Genomic DNA, 15,486 nt, shown 5'->3' on the forward strand with positions numbered 1-15,486 from the left:
CTTATCGTTTTCTGACCTCCCCCCCCCCCCCCCCCTTCCCCAATCCCGCCTGTCCACCCAGTAGTTAAGAGGTAGCTAGGTCTTTTACATCTGGACGAGAGTACTTTGCCACAGACTAGCTTACTGTCCAAATGATATTAAGCGATTGCTATTATCCATTACTCGCTAGCGAGTACGTTTAGTGGATATTGCCCTATATAAAAGTTCAATTAAAAAAAAAAAAAGTTTTAGCATTTAGAGTCGATGGGTTACTTACAGGAAATTATCCACTTTCTGTTCTAGTTCGAACAATACTCATTGTCAACAATGCAGGCACGGGTGCGATTGGGGAGTATGGAATGGAAGTCTCGTGTTTGATATTATGAATGGGTTTACCCTGCTTTTGTATGGGATCGTAAAGTCTTGGTAATAGGAGTTATATTATTATCATCATTATTATCATCATCCTCATCATCATCATCATTATCGGCATCATTATAATTATTATTATTATCATTATTATTATTATTATTATTATTATTATTATTATTATTATTATTATTATTATTATGATCATCATCATCATCATCATCATCATTATTATTTATTATTATTATTATTATTATTATTATTATTATTATTATTATTATTATTATTATTATTATTATTATTATTATTATTATTATTATTATTATTATAAGTCTGGCTGGCAGAACATGGAAGTAAACTCATACGATCAATTACTCGGTGAGAATTAAAGGGTCATCACTGCGTTCAATTTTCTGTCACAACCTTCATTTTCTGTATTATCTCCCTTCTTCCCATGACTCGATAATAATGGAACTGAACACTTCGAATATTGTGACACTCCGCCTCGAAACTGTATTAAGTCGGATTCTTCAAATTTGGGTTTTTGGTACCCAATCATAGCTTATTTTATGCTTTAAAATTTGATACCAAATTGATAAAATTCTGATTATTCATTGCCGAGATATGACCGTTTGAAGTAGGGAATGTGTAAAAACCAAGTTTTGAGAAAATCGACTTTGAAGTGAGGCACCGTTTCCACGCACAGTCAAATAAATGGGCAAAGATAACTCCTTAGATACGGGCATTGAAAATTTGACGAGAATAGTAAAATTTGCAGAGACGCCAATTTTTTATTTGACTCACGGGAATTTCAGACACCACTCGGAAGAATTTCAATGCCGAAAGAGGAATTTCCGCACACAAAAAAGGGAATTGGGATGGTATTTGGTATTGTGTTTAAATATTGTAGAGCTCTAAATAGATAACTGATTAGAACTATATTATGATAAACACATTGCCAAATACAACCCCAAAGTTTCCTTATTTCAAATGAAGTAAAGCTCCAAAACCTCATGGTAGTGATTGTAGTAATGGTGGTAGTGAGGATGGTGTGGTGTTGGTGGTTGTTGCTGTTGTTATAGTAGTAGTAGTAGTAGTAGTAGTAGTAGTAGTAGTAGTAGTAGTAGTAGTAGTAGTAGTAGTAGTAGTAGTAGTAGTAGTAGTAGTAGTAGTAGTGATAGTAGTATAGTAGTATAGTAGTAGTAGTAGTAGTAGTAGTGATGACGATGTGATAATGGCTGTTGTAGTAGTAGTAGTGGTAGTGATGATGATGATGTGGTGGTGGTGGTTGTAGTTGTAGTAGTGGCAGTGGTTGTAGTAGAAGTGATGATGTGTGTGTGTGGTTGTGATTGTAGTAGTGGTAGTGATGTGTAGTGTGGTGGTTGTATGGTAATATGATGTGGTTGTGGTGTGTTGAGTATAGTGTAGTGATGATGTGGTGGTGGTGGTGGTTGTAACAGTAGTGGTAATGATAATGATGTGGTGGTGGTGGTGGTTGAAGTAGTAGTGGTAGTGATGATGTGGTGGTGGTGGTGGTGGTTGTAGTAGTAGTGGTCGTGATGAAAATGTGGTGGTGGTGGTTGTAGTGTGTGTATGTGTGTGTGCGTGTGTGTGTGTGTGTGTGTTTGAGAGAGAGATAGATAGATAGATAGAGAGAGAGAGAGAGAGAGAGAGAGAGAGAGAGAGAGAGAGAGAGAGTGCTGAAAGTGCATCTAATTATAAGTAGAGCAACATGAACTTGAAAAACTAACGAGACTAAAGTTTGAGGTCAAAGAATTTGTGATTAGCTATTATTGGCAAGTACCGGAAGGTGAGCATGAAAATTAATCCAGTGAGCTCAATTTATTGATTTGTGTGTGTGCCTGACTATGTGTCTGTTTGTGTGAAGAGAGAGAGAGAGAGAGAGAGAGAGAGAGAGAGAGAGAGAGAGAGAGAGAGAGAGGTGGTTGTAATAGTAGTTGCAGGGATGGTGATGTGATGGTGGTGGTAGAGATGATGATGTAATGGTAGTTGTAGTTGTGGTGGCATGGATGGTCATGTGGTAGCTGTTGTAATAGTGGTGGTAGGATGGTGATGTGGTGGTTGTAGTAGTAGTGGTGGAAACGATGATGTGGTGGTTGTTGTAGTAGTGGTGGTAGGGATGGTGATGTGGTTGTAGTAGTAGTGGTAGTGATGGTTCTAATAAAAAGAATTATTTCAAGAAATTGTTTCACTGAGAGAAGGAGTATTGTTTCGTTGTTTTATTATTATTATTAGTTTATTTTTGTTGTTGTTTCTTTTTTTTGTTTGGGGGCGCGGGGGGGGGGGGTATATTTCCATTTGCCTATTTTGTTTTGTATGGTTTTTTTTTTCCTATTTATTGTTCGTGCCGTTTGTTTGGTTGTTTTTTTTGTTGTTGTTGTTGTTTTTTTGTTGTTTTTTTTTTGTTGTTTTTTTTTTTTGGTTTTTTTTCTTATTTTTTATTTATTTATTCTTTTGGTTTTTTTTTGTTTTCTATTTGAATTGTTTGTTTTTTTTATTTTGAATGTTTGTTTTGTTGTATTTTTATTTGTTCTTTTGTTTTGTTTGTTTGTTTTGTGTTTTTCTGTTCGCATTTCTGTTTTGTTTTTCTAATTGCTTTTCTTTTGTTTTGTTTGTTGTTTTAATATTTGTTTTTAATTTTTTAAAATTGTATTTTTGCTTTGTAATGCTTCTTTTTTTAAAAAATCACTAGTAAAAAGCCCGCAATTTCGCGGGGAAAGAACTATTTTCATTCGATATTGTACCCACCATCATGTAATGAGGGCAGATTGGTAAACAACGTTGTCTGTAACTTGGTACATCCTCTGTTGATTTTTCTGTGTGGCCCAACATGAAGTGTAAGCCACTATAGCTTCTGACCCGTGATACAACAACATATAGTTGCCCGTGTGTGAAAACAGTTTGTGGTAAGAAAATCAACTGCGAAAATAAACCTGAAGTAGCAGACGTGAGCAGAGCTGAAAGACGATCCTGTGATCGAGAACTTACCTTACAGTATTACAGTACTCTGGTGATCATGTTTGGTGGCGTTTTTATGCACATCCACTGGAGGTGTACAAAAATGCACCGTTTTTATGCACCCCCGTTGGCGGTGCTGGTTGATTAATGAAAATTGCTGCTTGAAGCTCGAAGGAAAAAATTACGATAAGTGTTGAATTGTAAGCCTCAATTGAATAGACGAAGACAATCTGTGGACGTTTCTGATTTCCCCTTTATCAACAAAACACGACGAATAAGACACTAAGGACGAATGAGAGATGTGTAGTGTGAATTGCGTAGATTAGGTAAATAGACATAAACAATGATAGGACAGGAAGTTTTTGAAAAATAACAACAACAACAACAACAACAACAACAACAACAACAACAACAAAGAAGAAGAAGAAGAAAAAAAACCCCAATAAAATGACAAAGACGCAGTAAACGAATACACTGATGATAATGATAAAATATTATAAAATGATAACAATCGACGTTTACATATAAATGCACGTCGATAACATTGAATGGTAGCGATGTTGTTTTTAAAAAATATATAATAATAATAAATAATAATAATGATGATAATAATATATATAATAATAAATAATAATAATAATAATAATAATAATAATAATAATAATAATAATAATAATAATAATAATAATATAATATAATAATTAATAATAATAATAATAATAGATTAATTTAAGGTTTTAAATATATGTCCAGTAACTATAACAACAAAAACGGTGTCTTTCTCAATAAAGTAAACTTTTTTTTAATGAAAAGAACCCACTAGGACTTATAGTTTGACGTTATTTTAAAGGTTTGTGCAGCGTGTAGTGAGTTGTCATTAGTAGAGCTCAAGGAAACAAGTTATTCCATTGGTTGGACTATTGAACACAACTTACGATTTGTTTCTTTTGCGGCCAAAGACTTGTCTTTTGAGGTATTTGTTTTTGGTCAGTGTCAGGCTTATAAGTTCATGATGGCTTTGGTTCTTGTGTTCAGTTTACGATGGCTACGGACAGTGACAATATGTTGTAAAGGCCTAAAGACCGGGTGAAATTGCCCTTCGGGGATATTCAACCTAATATGGGAAAGTCATCCAAATTTATGGTTTCCCATTCAAGAGTGGATGCCCACTTGTAATCGTTCATCCCATTGACATTGAGTCAGTGGAATTGTCTCACATTATCTCCAATGAAAGAAAAATATTGTGGTCTTTGGAATCTTCAAATTCAAAGTTACAGAAGAAAAGAAGAAGAAGAAGAAGAAAGAAGAAGAAGAAGAAGAAGAAGAGAAGAAGAAGAAGAGAGAAGAAGAAAGAGAACAACAACAACAACAAAAACAACAACAAAAACAACAACAACAACAACAACAACAAAAACAACAACAACAACAACAACAACAACAACAACAACAACAACAACAACAACAACAACAACAGCAACAAGAACAACAAGCAGAAGAAGGAAGGACTTCACCGATGCCTTTGGTGTTGTCAGCTTGGCTTACTAGCGTCAGGTTACATCTTTATTTGTTCCCCTTTAATGCTCCGACCACCCACCTTTGGACTCCTAGGTTCATGTTTCGAGACCCATTCTCAGCTGCGCAAAGCTGAGGCGATGAGTTACATTTGACATTATTATCAACGCCTTGCGATAAGTTATCCAAACGCCTCTCTTATTTTCAATCTTTATATAAATATCTCGTGACAAAAAAAATTAGATTTGTATCATGTTTATCATTGCAAGGGTCAAAGTTCAATGCGGCGGATATATACGTCTGACTGATAATCCAAATTGTTGTGGGCTTAATGATATCATGGAAATACTCTCAAACCAAAACAAAATACTATCAACACAAAACAACGTGAAACCTTGAACGTTCATGTTCTGTTCATACAGTAATATTATAGTGAGAACTCATTAAATGGCTGGCTTAAAACAACAACAAAGAGCGGAGTGACGTATCTCTCTCTCTCTCTCTCTCTCTCTCTCTCTCTCTCTCTCTCTCTCTCTCTCTCTTTTCTCTCTCTCTCTCTCTCTCTTCTCTCTCTCCACTCCCTCTATTATATACATCATCACTCCGCTCTTTGTAATTTTTTTTGTTGTTTTGTTTTGTTTTTTGTTTTTTTTTTTAGGGGGGGGGGGAGGGGGGGCGAAGTGGCCAAGTGGTTAAGGCATTGCACTGTGACCCGGAAGGTCCCTGGTTAGAGCCCCGCCTCAGGCACTTTCGTTTTTTTCCTTGAGTAAGATTTTTAACCCCCCAATTTGTTCACTTGGACAACATGGGTGATTCCTGTTAACATCAGACATCTTGTTTGAGGAATTATCTATATTCTTTCGTAGAATGCCTAGGCGACGATATCTTATGATGTCGTGGCGGAAAGGGCATAATTCATATATATATATATATATATATATATATATATATATATATATATATATATATATATATATATATATATATATCTTTCTCCATCTCCTTCTCTCTCTCATTCTTTCTCTCTCTCTCTCTCTCTCTCTCTCTCTCTCTCTCTCTCTCATTATTTTCCTCTGTGTTTTTCTCTATATCTCCGTGACTCTTTCTCTCCACCATTCTCTTTCTCTATCTCTCTTTCTCTCTGTGTTTTTCTCTCTATCTGTCTCCTACATCTATAATCGATGTGTTACTGAGTTTTTAATTTGCTTTCTTTTTCTATTAATTCATCGGCCGGATGAACATCTACAAAACAACACACCATCAAAGTGCGTCAATCACAAATTTCTAAATATAGAAATGTCTTGTGTAATGTCGTGACCTTATTGTGACATCATACCCTAAATTAATATCAAAGGGCCCCGATCAAAGGTTACTGTTTTGTCTCTTTAATTTTTTTTCCTTCCATAAAAAATAGTAAATTCTTTTACAGTGTTTTATTTTTATTTTCAAAAGGAGTCGAAGCCATCCAAACCGTAGCCGTTGTAAACGTATAGATAGTATGCAGATGACGTCACTCAGGCCTTTGTTATTGTTTTGCCATCCGCGTTTGTGAGTTGTTCTCACAAAACTGTATTAACCAGACTATAAAAGTTCATGGTTACACAGAGTTTGTGTGTTGGTCCGTTATACTTCCGGATGGCAATGTTGTGAACTCCTTGGCCAAGCGCATTCTATCTATAGCCTAAAACCCAACCGAGGTGTACTTATTTACAGGTCTGATAACCCACATTGTTATGGTCTCACTATTGAAATGGAAATCCTCTCAAACAACGCAAATTATTATTCTCCATTACAACAATGTTAAATCAGGCCCATAGTTGCGTTTGGTTATCAGACCTGCTAATAGGAGCACATAGCCTGAAACGGATTACAAACCTACTTCTAAAGCTGTAAACTAAGCGCATTCAATTTCGTCTTCTGTTCGCGAATAACCAGTGTGTCAAAGACGCTATACATTTCTTCAATTTACTCATATCAAACATATGAAACATACCAGCACACAAAACCACGTGTCACCTAAAACGTTTATATTACATTCATACATTTATTTGGTGACAACTCATCACCCAAAAGATGTTCTAAAAACAATAACAAAGAAACTAAGTGTGTTGTTTCACTTTGTTGGTAGGAAACTGGAAGAAATGAATGCACTCAGTTTGAAGCCTTATGTTGGTTCTTTAGATCAGGCGATAGAACAGTGGGTATTTTACTTAGACACATGATACCATCGATAGTAAATCTTGTGCAGTTTGCTATGTTTACCAACCACTGCCATTGTTTACATTATGACAATTGTCCGGGAGGCGTGGTTATCTAGGTGTCTATTGTGGCTATATTATCTTTTAGGCCGTACCAGTCTGTGAGTCACAGAAAGTTAGGTTCAGATTCCTATTTAATGTGTTGATTCGATACATGCGATGTCGTCGTATTGAAGATTTTGTCAAAAACAAGTCAACACAAGTCGACCTCAATTGACCGTATTTTAACCAGTTAACTGCCGTGCTCTGGAAAAGCAGGTTTTTAAAAATTTGGCCAGAAAACTCGTCCTTCAAATATCGATCGATTAAAATGACCATCAACCTGGCAAAAAACTCTCAAACCTGGGACTTCGCGAAGCATACGAGCACACTTCGCAAAGTCCCAGGTTTGAGAGTATTTACCAAGTTGAGGGTCATTTAAATCGATCGATATTTCAAGGACGAGGTTTCTGGCCAAAATTTTAAATACGAGTTTTTCCAGAGCACGGTTGTTAATATAACGTTGATCTATCTCATTGATGGATTATGAATCTGTCCAATCAACGATAACCCTTAATTCGTAAGCAGGTTTATTTATTGGTCAATGAAGGCAGGGTTCAAAGTTCAAGGTCAAGAGCTTTATTTATTTCTATGTTTGAACCCTGAAGACTTTGTCATCATACGATTATATTATGATTATGTCCGGCAATGTCGTCTTACGTGCGATATGACACTCGCCTTAGGATTGGAAGGTCCAAAGTTCGAATCTTGCTCTAAGCGACGCATAGTTAAGTCATTGGGAAAGGCTCTTTACTCACATTCTCTCACCGTATGCAGGTGTAAAATGAGTACCTGGCCGTAATGAGCGATGGAAAAAATTGTAATATAGCCTAACGGGCGTATGTCTCGTCCTTCGTATTATGTGATGCTGGTGGTCAGCCATTTGTAAAGAGCTTTGAGCACGCTTAATGGATATTGCGCTTTATAAAAGCTCAATATTTTTTATTTTGATTGGGAGGGGGGCGGGGACTATATTGTCTGGGTTGTTTTTGTTTTTTTTTTTTTGGGGGGGGGGGGGGGGGGGGGGTGGGGGGGGGGGCATTTTCTTTTTTATTTTATTTTTTTTCTCTTGTTTTTTTTTTTTTTTTTTTGGTTTTGTTTATTTGTTTGTTTTGTTTTTCTTTAATTATTATGCCCAATAATGTATGCAGTAAAGTAATTTTTATGGGCGGGGGGGGGGGGGGGAGGGTTACAAAATTGACATATTTTGACTAGTAAACTCGTCCTTCTCGTCCTTCAAATAACGGTATTTAAAATGATCAAAACTCTCAAACCTGAGACTTCGGGGAAGGCTTCATCGAAATCCCAGGTTTGGGAGATTTCGACAAGATGGGGGTCATTTTAATCATTCGATATTTGGAGCATGATGTTTCAAGGCCAAAATCTTTTAAAATATGTGTGTGTGGAAGGGGGGGGAGGGGGGGTTGGGTGACGATTACGTCACTACTGAAGGTTTTGCTCGATTTGGTCTCAAAATGTTCACGAAAGGAAACCATTAGTATTTATATCGTGCGAGATCCATTAAGCGTGCTAAAACCGCTTTACTTTGGATCCCAAGCAAAAGACAACACTTAATGGGTAGACTGAGACATAGCGTCTTTTAAGTGATATTACAATTTTTTTCCCCACAGAGGCAACGCTGCTAATGGCCAGGTACTCATTTTAAATCTGAATAAGGTTAGAGAATGTTAATTAAGAGCCCTTCCAAGCAATCATTGAATGTAGAACAAGCAATCATTGAATGTAGAATAAGAAACAATTGAATGTAAAACAAGCAATCATTGAATGTAGAACAATCAACGATTGAATACAAAACAGGGGACCATTGTATATATTATGTAGAACAAGCAATCATTGAATTTAGAACAAGCAACCGTTGAATGTGGAACAAGCAACGATTTAATGCAAAACACGGACTATCGAATGTAGAACGAGCAACAATTGAATGTGGAACAAGCAACCATTGAATGTAGAACAAGCAATCATTGAATGTGGAACAAGCAACCATTGAATGTAGAACAAGCAATCATTGAATGTAGAAAAACAACCATTGAGTGTAGAACATGCAACAATTGAATGTAGAATAAGCAACCATTGAATGTAGAACAAGCAACCATTGAATGTAGAAAAACAACCATTGAGTGTAGAACAAGCAACCATTGAATGTAGAACAAGCAACCATTGAATGTAGAACAAGCAATCATTGAATTTAGAACAAGCTACCATTGACTGTAGAACAAGCAACCACTGAATGTAGAACAAGCAACCATTGAATGTAGAACAAGCAACCATTGAATTTAGAACAGGCAACTATTGACTGTAGAACAAGCAACAATTGAATGTGGAACAGAGTATCACTGAAAGAAGATAACGTTTAAATGTGAGTTTATTTTTATCCGTGATTAATTTCGATAAGACCACACTATCTATAAGACAACGAGTTTGTCACCAAACCGTGACAAAGCAGAATTAACAGATAATAAGATAGATGGACGCCTTGAAGCTCTTCCAAATCTCTCATTCTCCAGTTATCTCTTGAAATCTCGTTGTAATCGACGTTATCACAAGACAGTTAGAAGCTGTTGATGATGACGTCAAGATACGCCCACGTTCAACTAGTATAAATAGGCAGGTTTGAAATGTTCCCTTCAGTTGTTGTCTTGCTGCGTCAGGGAACGTACAGACAATCTCATCAAAGCTTTAAATCTTCTATAGTCATCTTAAATTGATTATACTCTACGACCATCAAAAATAGAGTTTATTTTGAACATCTAATTGACCAAGCATTTGAATAATCGAAGCTAAAATGGCTGTCAGTCAATGTCGTCAAAACTTCCACGCCAACTGTGAGGCCGGAATTAACCGTCAAATCAACATGGAGCTGTACGCATCGTACACCTACCAGTCTATGGTGAGTTTGGAATCTCTCTCTCTCTCTCTCTCTCTCTCTCTCTCTCTCTCTCTCTCTCTCTCTCTCTCTCTCTCTCTCTCTATCATAATCATCATCATCATCATCATCATCGTCGTCATCATCATCATCATCATCATCATCATCCTCCTCCTCCTCCTCCTCATCATCATTATCATCATCACCACCATTAGTATTATCATCATCGTCACCATCATCATCATCATCGCCATCACCATCATCATCATCATCATCATAATCATCATCACCATCACCATCATCATCATCATTATCGTCGTCGTCGTAGACATCATCATCATCATCATCATCATCATCCTATAAATCGCAATATTTATTATAACTATAATCATATTGATCATCGTCAACTTCACAATAATCACAACCAGTAGGCATCAACATCATCATCATCATCATCATCATCATCATCATCATAATCGTCATCAATATCATCGTCGTCATTAATTTGACATTCCATCCTTCCCACCAGGCCCTCTACTTTGATAGAGATGATGTTGCTCTGCCAGGGTTCTCCAAGTACTTCTGTGAGGCATCCAAGGAGGAACGTGAACACGCCGAGAAGTTGATGAAATACCAAAACAAACGTGGTGGTCGTATCGTCCTTCAGGATATCAAGGTAAATGTTGCCTCCCCCCCCCTTTCGTCTCTCTCTCTCTCTCTCTCCTCTCTCTCTCTCTCTCTCTCTCTCTCTCTCTCTCTCTCTCTCTCTCTCTCTCTCCCTCTCTCTCTCTCACTCTCTCTCTCACACACACACACACACACACACATACTCGCTCTCTCTATCTATCTATCTATCTCTCCTGTCTTTGTCTCTATCTATTTTTTTTTTTATATTTCTCTCTCTCACTCTTTCTCTCTCTCTCTCTCTCTCTCTCTCTTTCTCTCTCTCTCTTAATTTCTATCTCCCTTTCTCTTTCTTTCTTTCTCTCTTCTCTTCTCTCTTTGACTCTCTCTCTCTCTCTCTCTCCCTCTCTCTCTCTCACTCTCTCTCACACACACACACACACACACACACACACACACACACACATACTCGCTCTCTCTATCTATCTATCTATCTCTCCTGTCTTTGTCTCTATCTATTTTTTTTTATATTTCTCTCTCTCACTCTTTCTCTCTCTCTCTCTCTCTCTCTCTCTCTCTCTCTCTCTCTCTCTTAATTTCTATCTCCCTTTCTCTTTCTTTCTTTCTCTCTTCTCTTCTCTCTTTGACTCTCTCTCTCTCTCTCTCTCTATCTATCTATCTTTCTCTCTCTTCTCTTCTCTTCTCTCTTTGATTCTCTATCTCTTTTTTCTCTGTCTCTTTTCTCCCTCTTTCTCTTCGTTCTCTTTGTCTCCCCCCCCCTCTCTCTCTCTCTCTCTCTCTCTCTATCTCTCTCTCTCTCTCTCTTTCTCTCTTTATTTATCTATCTCTTTCCCTATCTCTCCTATCTCTCTCACTTTTTATTCTCTATCTCTCTGTATCTCTCTCTCTCTCTCTCTCTCTCTCTCTCTCTCTCTCTTTCTCTCTCAATTACGTTATGCTTACCAGATCAGACACGGTAGTCGTGTTGTCCTACAGGACATAGCGGTAAATGCTGCTCCCCCCCCCCCCCCCCCCCCACCTCTCCCATCTCCGTGTATGCGTGTGTGTGTTTGTGTGTGTCTGTGTGATGTGTGTGTGTGTGTGCGTGTTTGTCATTCAAGAGATTGTGGTAAATGTTCCCAACCGTCACAGGTCGGTATTATGTGGGATGATAACAACGCTGAACTCTGGAATTTATAGCCAGAAATTGAATTTTTCTTTGCTTAATTTAATTTGAATTAAAGAGAGGGGGAGAGAGAGGTGCGAGGATGGATGAAAGGCAACATGCGGCTATGTGGTCTTGTGGGACGACACTCGCTTTCGGATCGGAAGGTCCTGCCTGGATTCGGGCCTCGCTCGGCGCATAGTTGAGTCCTTGGAAAAGGCTCTTTACTCACATTCCCTCACCGTACTCAGGTGTAAAATGAGTACCTGGCTGTTAACAGCGTTGTCTCTGTCGGAAAAATTGTAATATCGCCTAATAGGCGTTATGTCTCGCTCTATATGTTACTTGTTAATGTTGGTCAGGGACACTTTGTAACGCGCTTTGAGCATGTTTAGTGGATATTCCGCTATTATAAAAGCTCAAGTTTTAAAAAATATATTTTAACAGTCAATCGTAAGGTTAAAGGTCACAGGAGATCTTACAACTAAAACACATAGTATTGAGTAAATGCAATGACTGCCTAATTCACTCCCTTGATTGGTAACAAGATTTATCCAAGGGACGAAAACACACGGTGATGTCATCTAAGTATTGTGGGTTGTACCGTAACCATCTTTAACATATAGCCTGAGACTGACCCAAAAAAATGACGTCAAACTGTAAGTCCCAGTGGATTCTAGCGTCGCCATCGTTACCTTATAGCCTGACACTGACCAAAATATGATGTCAAAAGACAAGTCTTTGGCCACAAAAGAAAACAATTCGTGATTGTGTTCAATAGTTCAACCAATGGGATCACTTGTTTTCTTGAGCACTACTTGAGATGTCGTTAGTAGGGCTCGAGGAAACAAGTGATTCCATTGGTTGAACTGTTGAATACAACTCACGATTTGTTTTCGTTTGTGACCAAAGACTTGTCTTTTGACGTCATTTTTTGTCAGTGTCAGGCTATAAGATAACGATGGCGACGCTAAAACCCATAGGACTTACATTTTGACGTCATTTTTTGGTCAGTGTCAGGCTAAAAGTTAACGATGGCTACGGTTGCACGCATGAGTTGGTGTGATTTGTGATTTGTGATTGTCGTGCACTCTATGTAACCATCAAGTCTTGAGAAATTAAATTTACATCTCTAAGTTGTCCTTATATTTATAAAACAGTATTCAACGTGTAGGACACAACTAAGGGACGCAATCGGTGACAAACGCAGTCCCCTTATATTGTCATATCATCTGTACTTTTTATTGTATTCTAGAAACCTGAACGAGATGAATGGTCTACAGGCCTAGAAGCCATGGAGGTTGCCCTCCAATTGGAGAAGAGTGTCAACCAGTCTCTTTTGGACTTGCACAAAGTGGCCTCCACCCACGACGATGCCCAGGTGAGAATATTATGGATTCATCTCTGGCCTCATGGGTACTGTGATGCATGGGAATGTTCGCATGTTTGGTTAGAGATAGAAAGAGAGAGAGAGAGAGAGAGAGAGAGAGAGAGAGAGAGAGAGAGAGACAGACAGATAGAGAGAGAGATGGAGAATGAGTCAAAAAGAGGGAAAATGTTAAAGAGAGAGTCAGAAAGAGAGATAAAGATAGAGAGAAATAAAGATTTTTAAATATATATATATATATATATATATATATATATATATATATATATATATATAGATAGATAGAGAGAGAGAGACAGAGAGACAGAGAAAGAGAGAGAGAGAGAGAGAAAGAGAGAGAGAGAGAGAGAGAGAGAGAGAGTCAGATAAAGGGAGAAAGATTTAGAGAGGGTCAAAAGAGGGAGAATTAAATAAACAAATAAATAAATAATATAAATAAATGAATAAATAAATTATACTCTTTATTATCTTTCTTTTTTATTATATCATTTCAGTTTGCCGATTTCTTGGAAACGGAGTATCTTGAAGAGCAGGTCAAGGCCATCAAGGAACTCGGTGACCACGTGACCAACCTGAAACGTGTCGGATCTGGCCTTGGAGAGTACATGTTTGACAAAGAGACCCTGGGAAATTAAAACATGACGTTATTGGACTGACCCTGAGACCCAACGATTTCAGGATGAACTGATCGAGAAAATTTTTATAAAACCATTTTTTTTTCTTCAAAACATAGAATTTAAGAACTGAGAGGGTTATAGCGAAACAGAAATAATTGTTAACACGTTTAGATCATGAAGAGCTTAGAATAGACTGGAATTTGTATTATAGTATTCATAAAATGTTTGTTTTAAAAAAATATATAAAAAAAACAAGTGTTGTAATCGTTGATATTATTGTTGATGATTGTAATATGTCGTTTTAACTGTTGGTATTATTGTTGTTGTTGTTGTTGTTGTTGTTGTTATTGTTGGTGATAATGATGATGATAATGATGATGATGATGATGATGTTGGGGGTGATAATGATGATGATGATGATGATGATGATGATGATGATGATGATGATGATGATGATGATGTTGATGATGTTGATGATGATGTTGATGATGATGATGATGATGATGATGATGGCGACGATAATAAATAAAAAATATAAATAAAATTCCCTTTATTCATCCCAGAGAGGAAGTTTGTCTCTAGGGTCTATTCCAAGGGAAGACTGGAATAACAAAATAATTTTTTAAAATTGAGCATTTATATAGCGCAATATCCACTGTACGTGCTCAAAGCGTTTTACAAGGTGTCCCTGGTCAACAGCAACATTTAACATGTAGGACGGGACATGACGCCTATTAGGCGATATTACAATTTTTCGGACAAAGACAACGCTGTTAACGGCCAGGTACTCATTTTACACCTGAGTACTGTGAGAGAAAGTGAGTAAAGAGCCTTTTCCAAGGACTCAACTATGCGCCGAGCGCGTGCTCGAACCCAGGACCTTCCGATCCGAAAGCGAATGTCATACCACTAGACCACATAGCCGCACATAACCCAGGCATCAGCCGCAGTGCAATGCCACAAATTGAGCTAGGGCGAGGTGACTTGCACACGGCCACACAGCGCAACGGCGGGTGATCGAACTCGATGATGATGATGAGGAGCATGATGATGAAGCGGTTATTGCTGTTGTTGGTGTTGTTGTTGTTGTTGTTGTTGTTGTTGTTGTTGTTAATATTGCTGTTACTATTGTTGATGTTAATGCTGCTGTTATTCTTATTATTATTGTTTTGCTATTGTTGTTATTGTTGTTATTTTTTGTGGCCGTGGACAGCAACGACAAAGACGATGATGACGGAGAACACATAAAAAGCTTGAAAGAAACATTTTGGGATACGAAGCTGTTGCAAGCTGTGGACTGTAATAAGTAATAAACAAAAACGAATGTAACAGCTTTTAAAAAAACGAAACAAATAGAACAAAATACAAAACGCTTCGGGCTCAAAGCCCTTCTTCAGCCAACTATAAACCCAATGAAAACATAAATACATTACTAAAAAAAAAACGGATCACCGAAAGTGAAATAAAAGGCAGTTCCTCTCTGGACAAAAAATCTTGGAATGTTTACGTTCCGTGTTTGGTAATTTGTTCTTCTTTTTTAAGCTGTTATATTCAATTTTGTTTCTTACGGAGACATTGTTTTCACTTGTGAAACTTCGGAAATTTCTTGAGCAAGATTGCTTAACAAAACCCTGACGACAACTAGACACTACACAGTCAATGTCCCTTGT

The 15,486-nt window shown here is 37.4% G+C and overlaps 1 protein-coding gene across 1 annotated transcript; it reads left to right on the top strand.

Moving 5' to 3' along the window:
• Positions 1-9,646: 9,646 nt before the first annotated feature.
• On the top strand, positions 9,647-14,080 carry LOC144967390 (soma ferritin-like). Its single transcript, XM_078904531.1, has 4 exons — positions 9,647-10,047; positions 10,553-10,699; positions 13,068-13,193; positions 13,694-14,080. The coding sequence occupies exons 1-4, from the start codon at positions 9,943-9,945 to the stop codon at positions 13,832-13,834; spliced, it is 519 nt and encodes a 172-aa protein (XP_078760657.1). The 5' UTR covers positions 9,647-9,942; the 3' UTR covers positions 13,835-14,080.
• Positions 14,081-15,486: the final 1,406 nt, after the last annotated feature.

The sequence above is a fragment of the Berghia stephanieae genome, chromosome 3, assembly GCF_034508935.2.
Source record: "Berghia stephanieae isolate SIO BIC M18660-M18661 chromosome 3, UCSD_Bste_1.3, whole genome shotgun sequence".
Lineage (NCBI taxonomy): Eukaryota > Metazoa > Mollusca > Gastropoda > Nudibranchia > Aeolidiidae > Berghia > Berghia stephanieae.

What these genes read in the sequence shown, in the direction of transcription:
- LOC144967390 (XM_078904531.1), top strand. Translation starts at nt 9,943, where the DNA reads ATGGCTGTCAGTCAATGTCGTCAAAACTTCCACGCCAACTGTGAGGCC. An exon ending in CGTACACCTACCAGTCTATG is followed by an intron (nt 10,048 to 10,552) that starts GTGAGTTTGGAA and finishes CCTTCCCACCAG; the next exon opens with GCCCTCTACTTTGATAGAGA. An exon ending in CCACCCACGACGATGCCCAG is followed by an intron (nt 13,194 to 13,693) that starts GTGAGAATATTA and finishes ATATCATTTCAG; the next exon opens with TTTGCCGATTTCTTGGAAAC.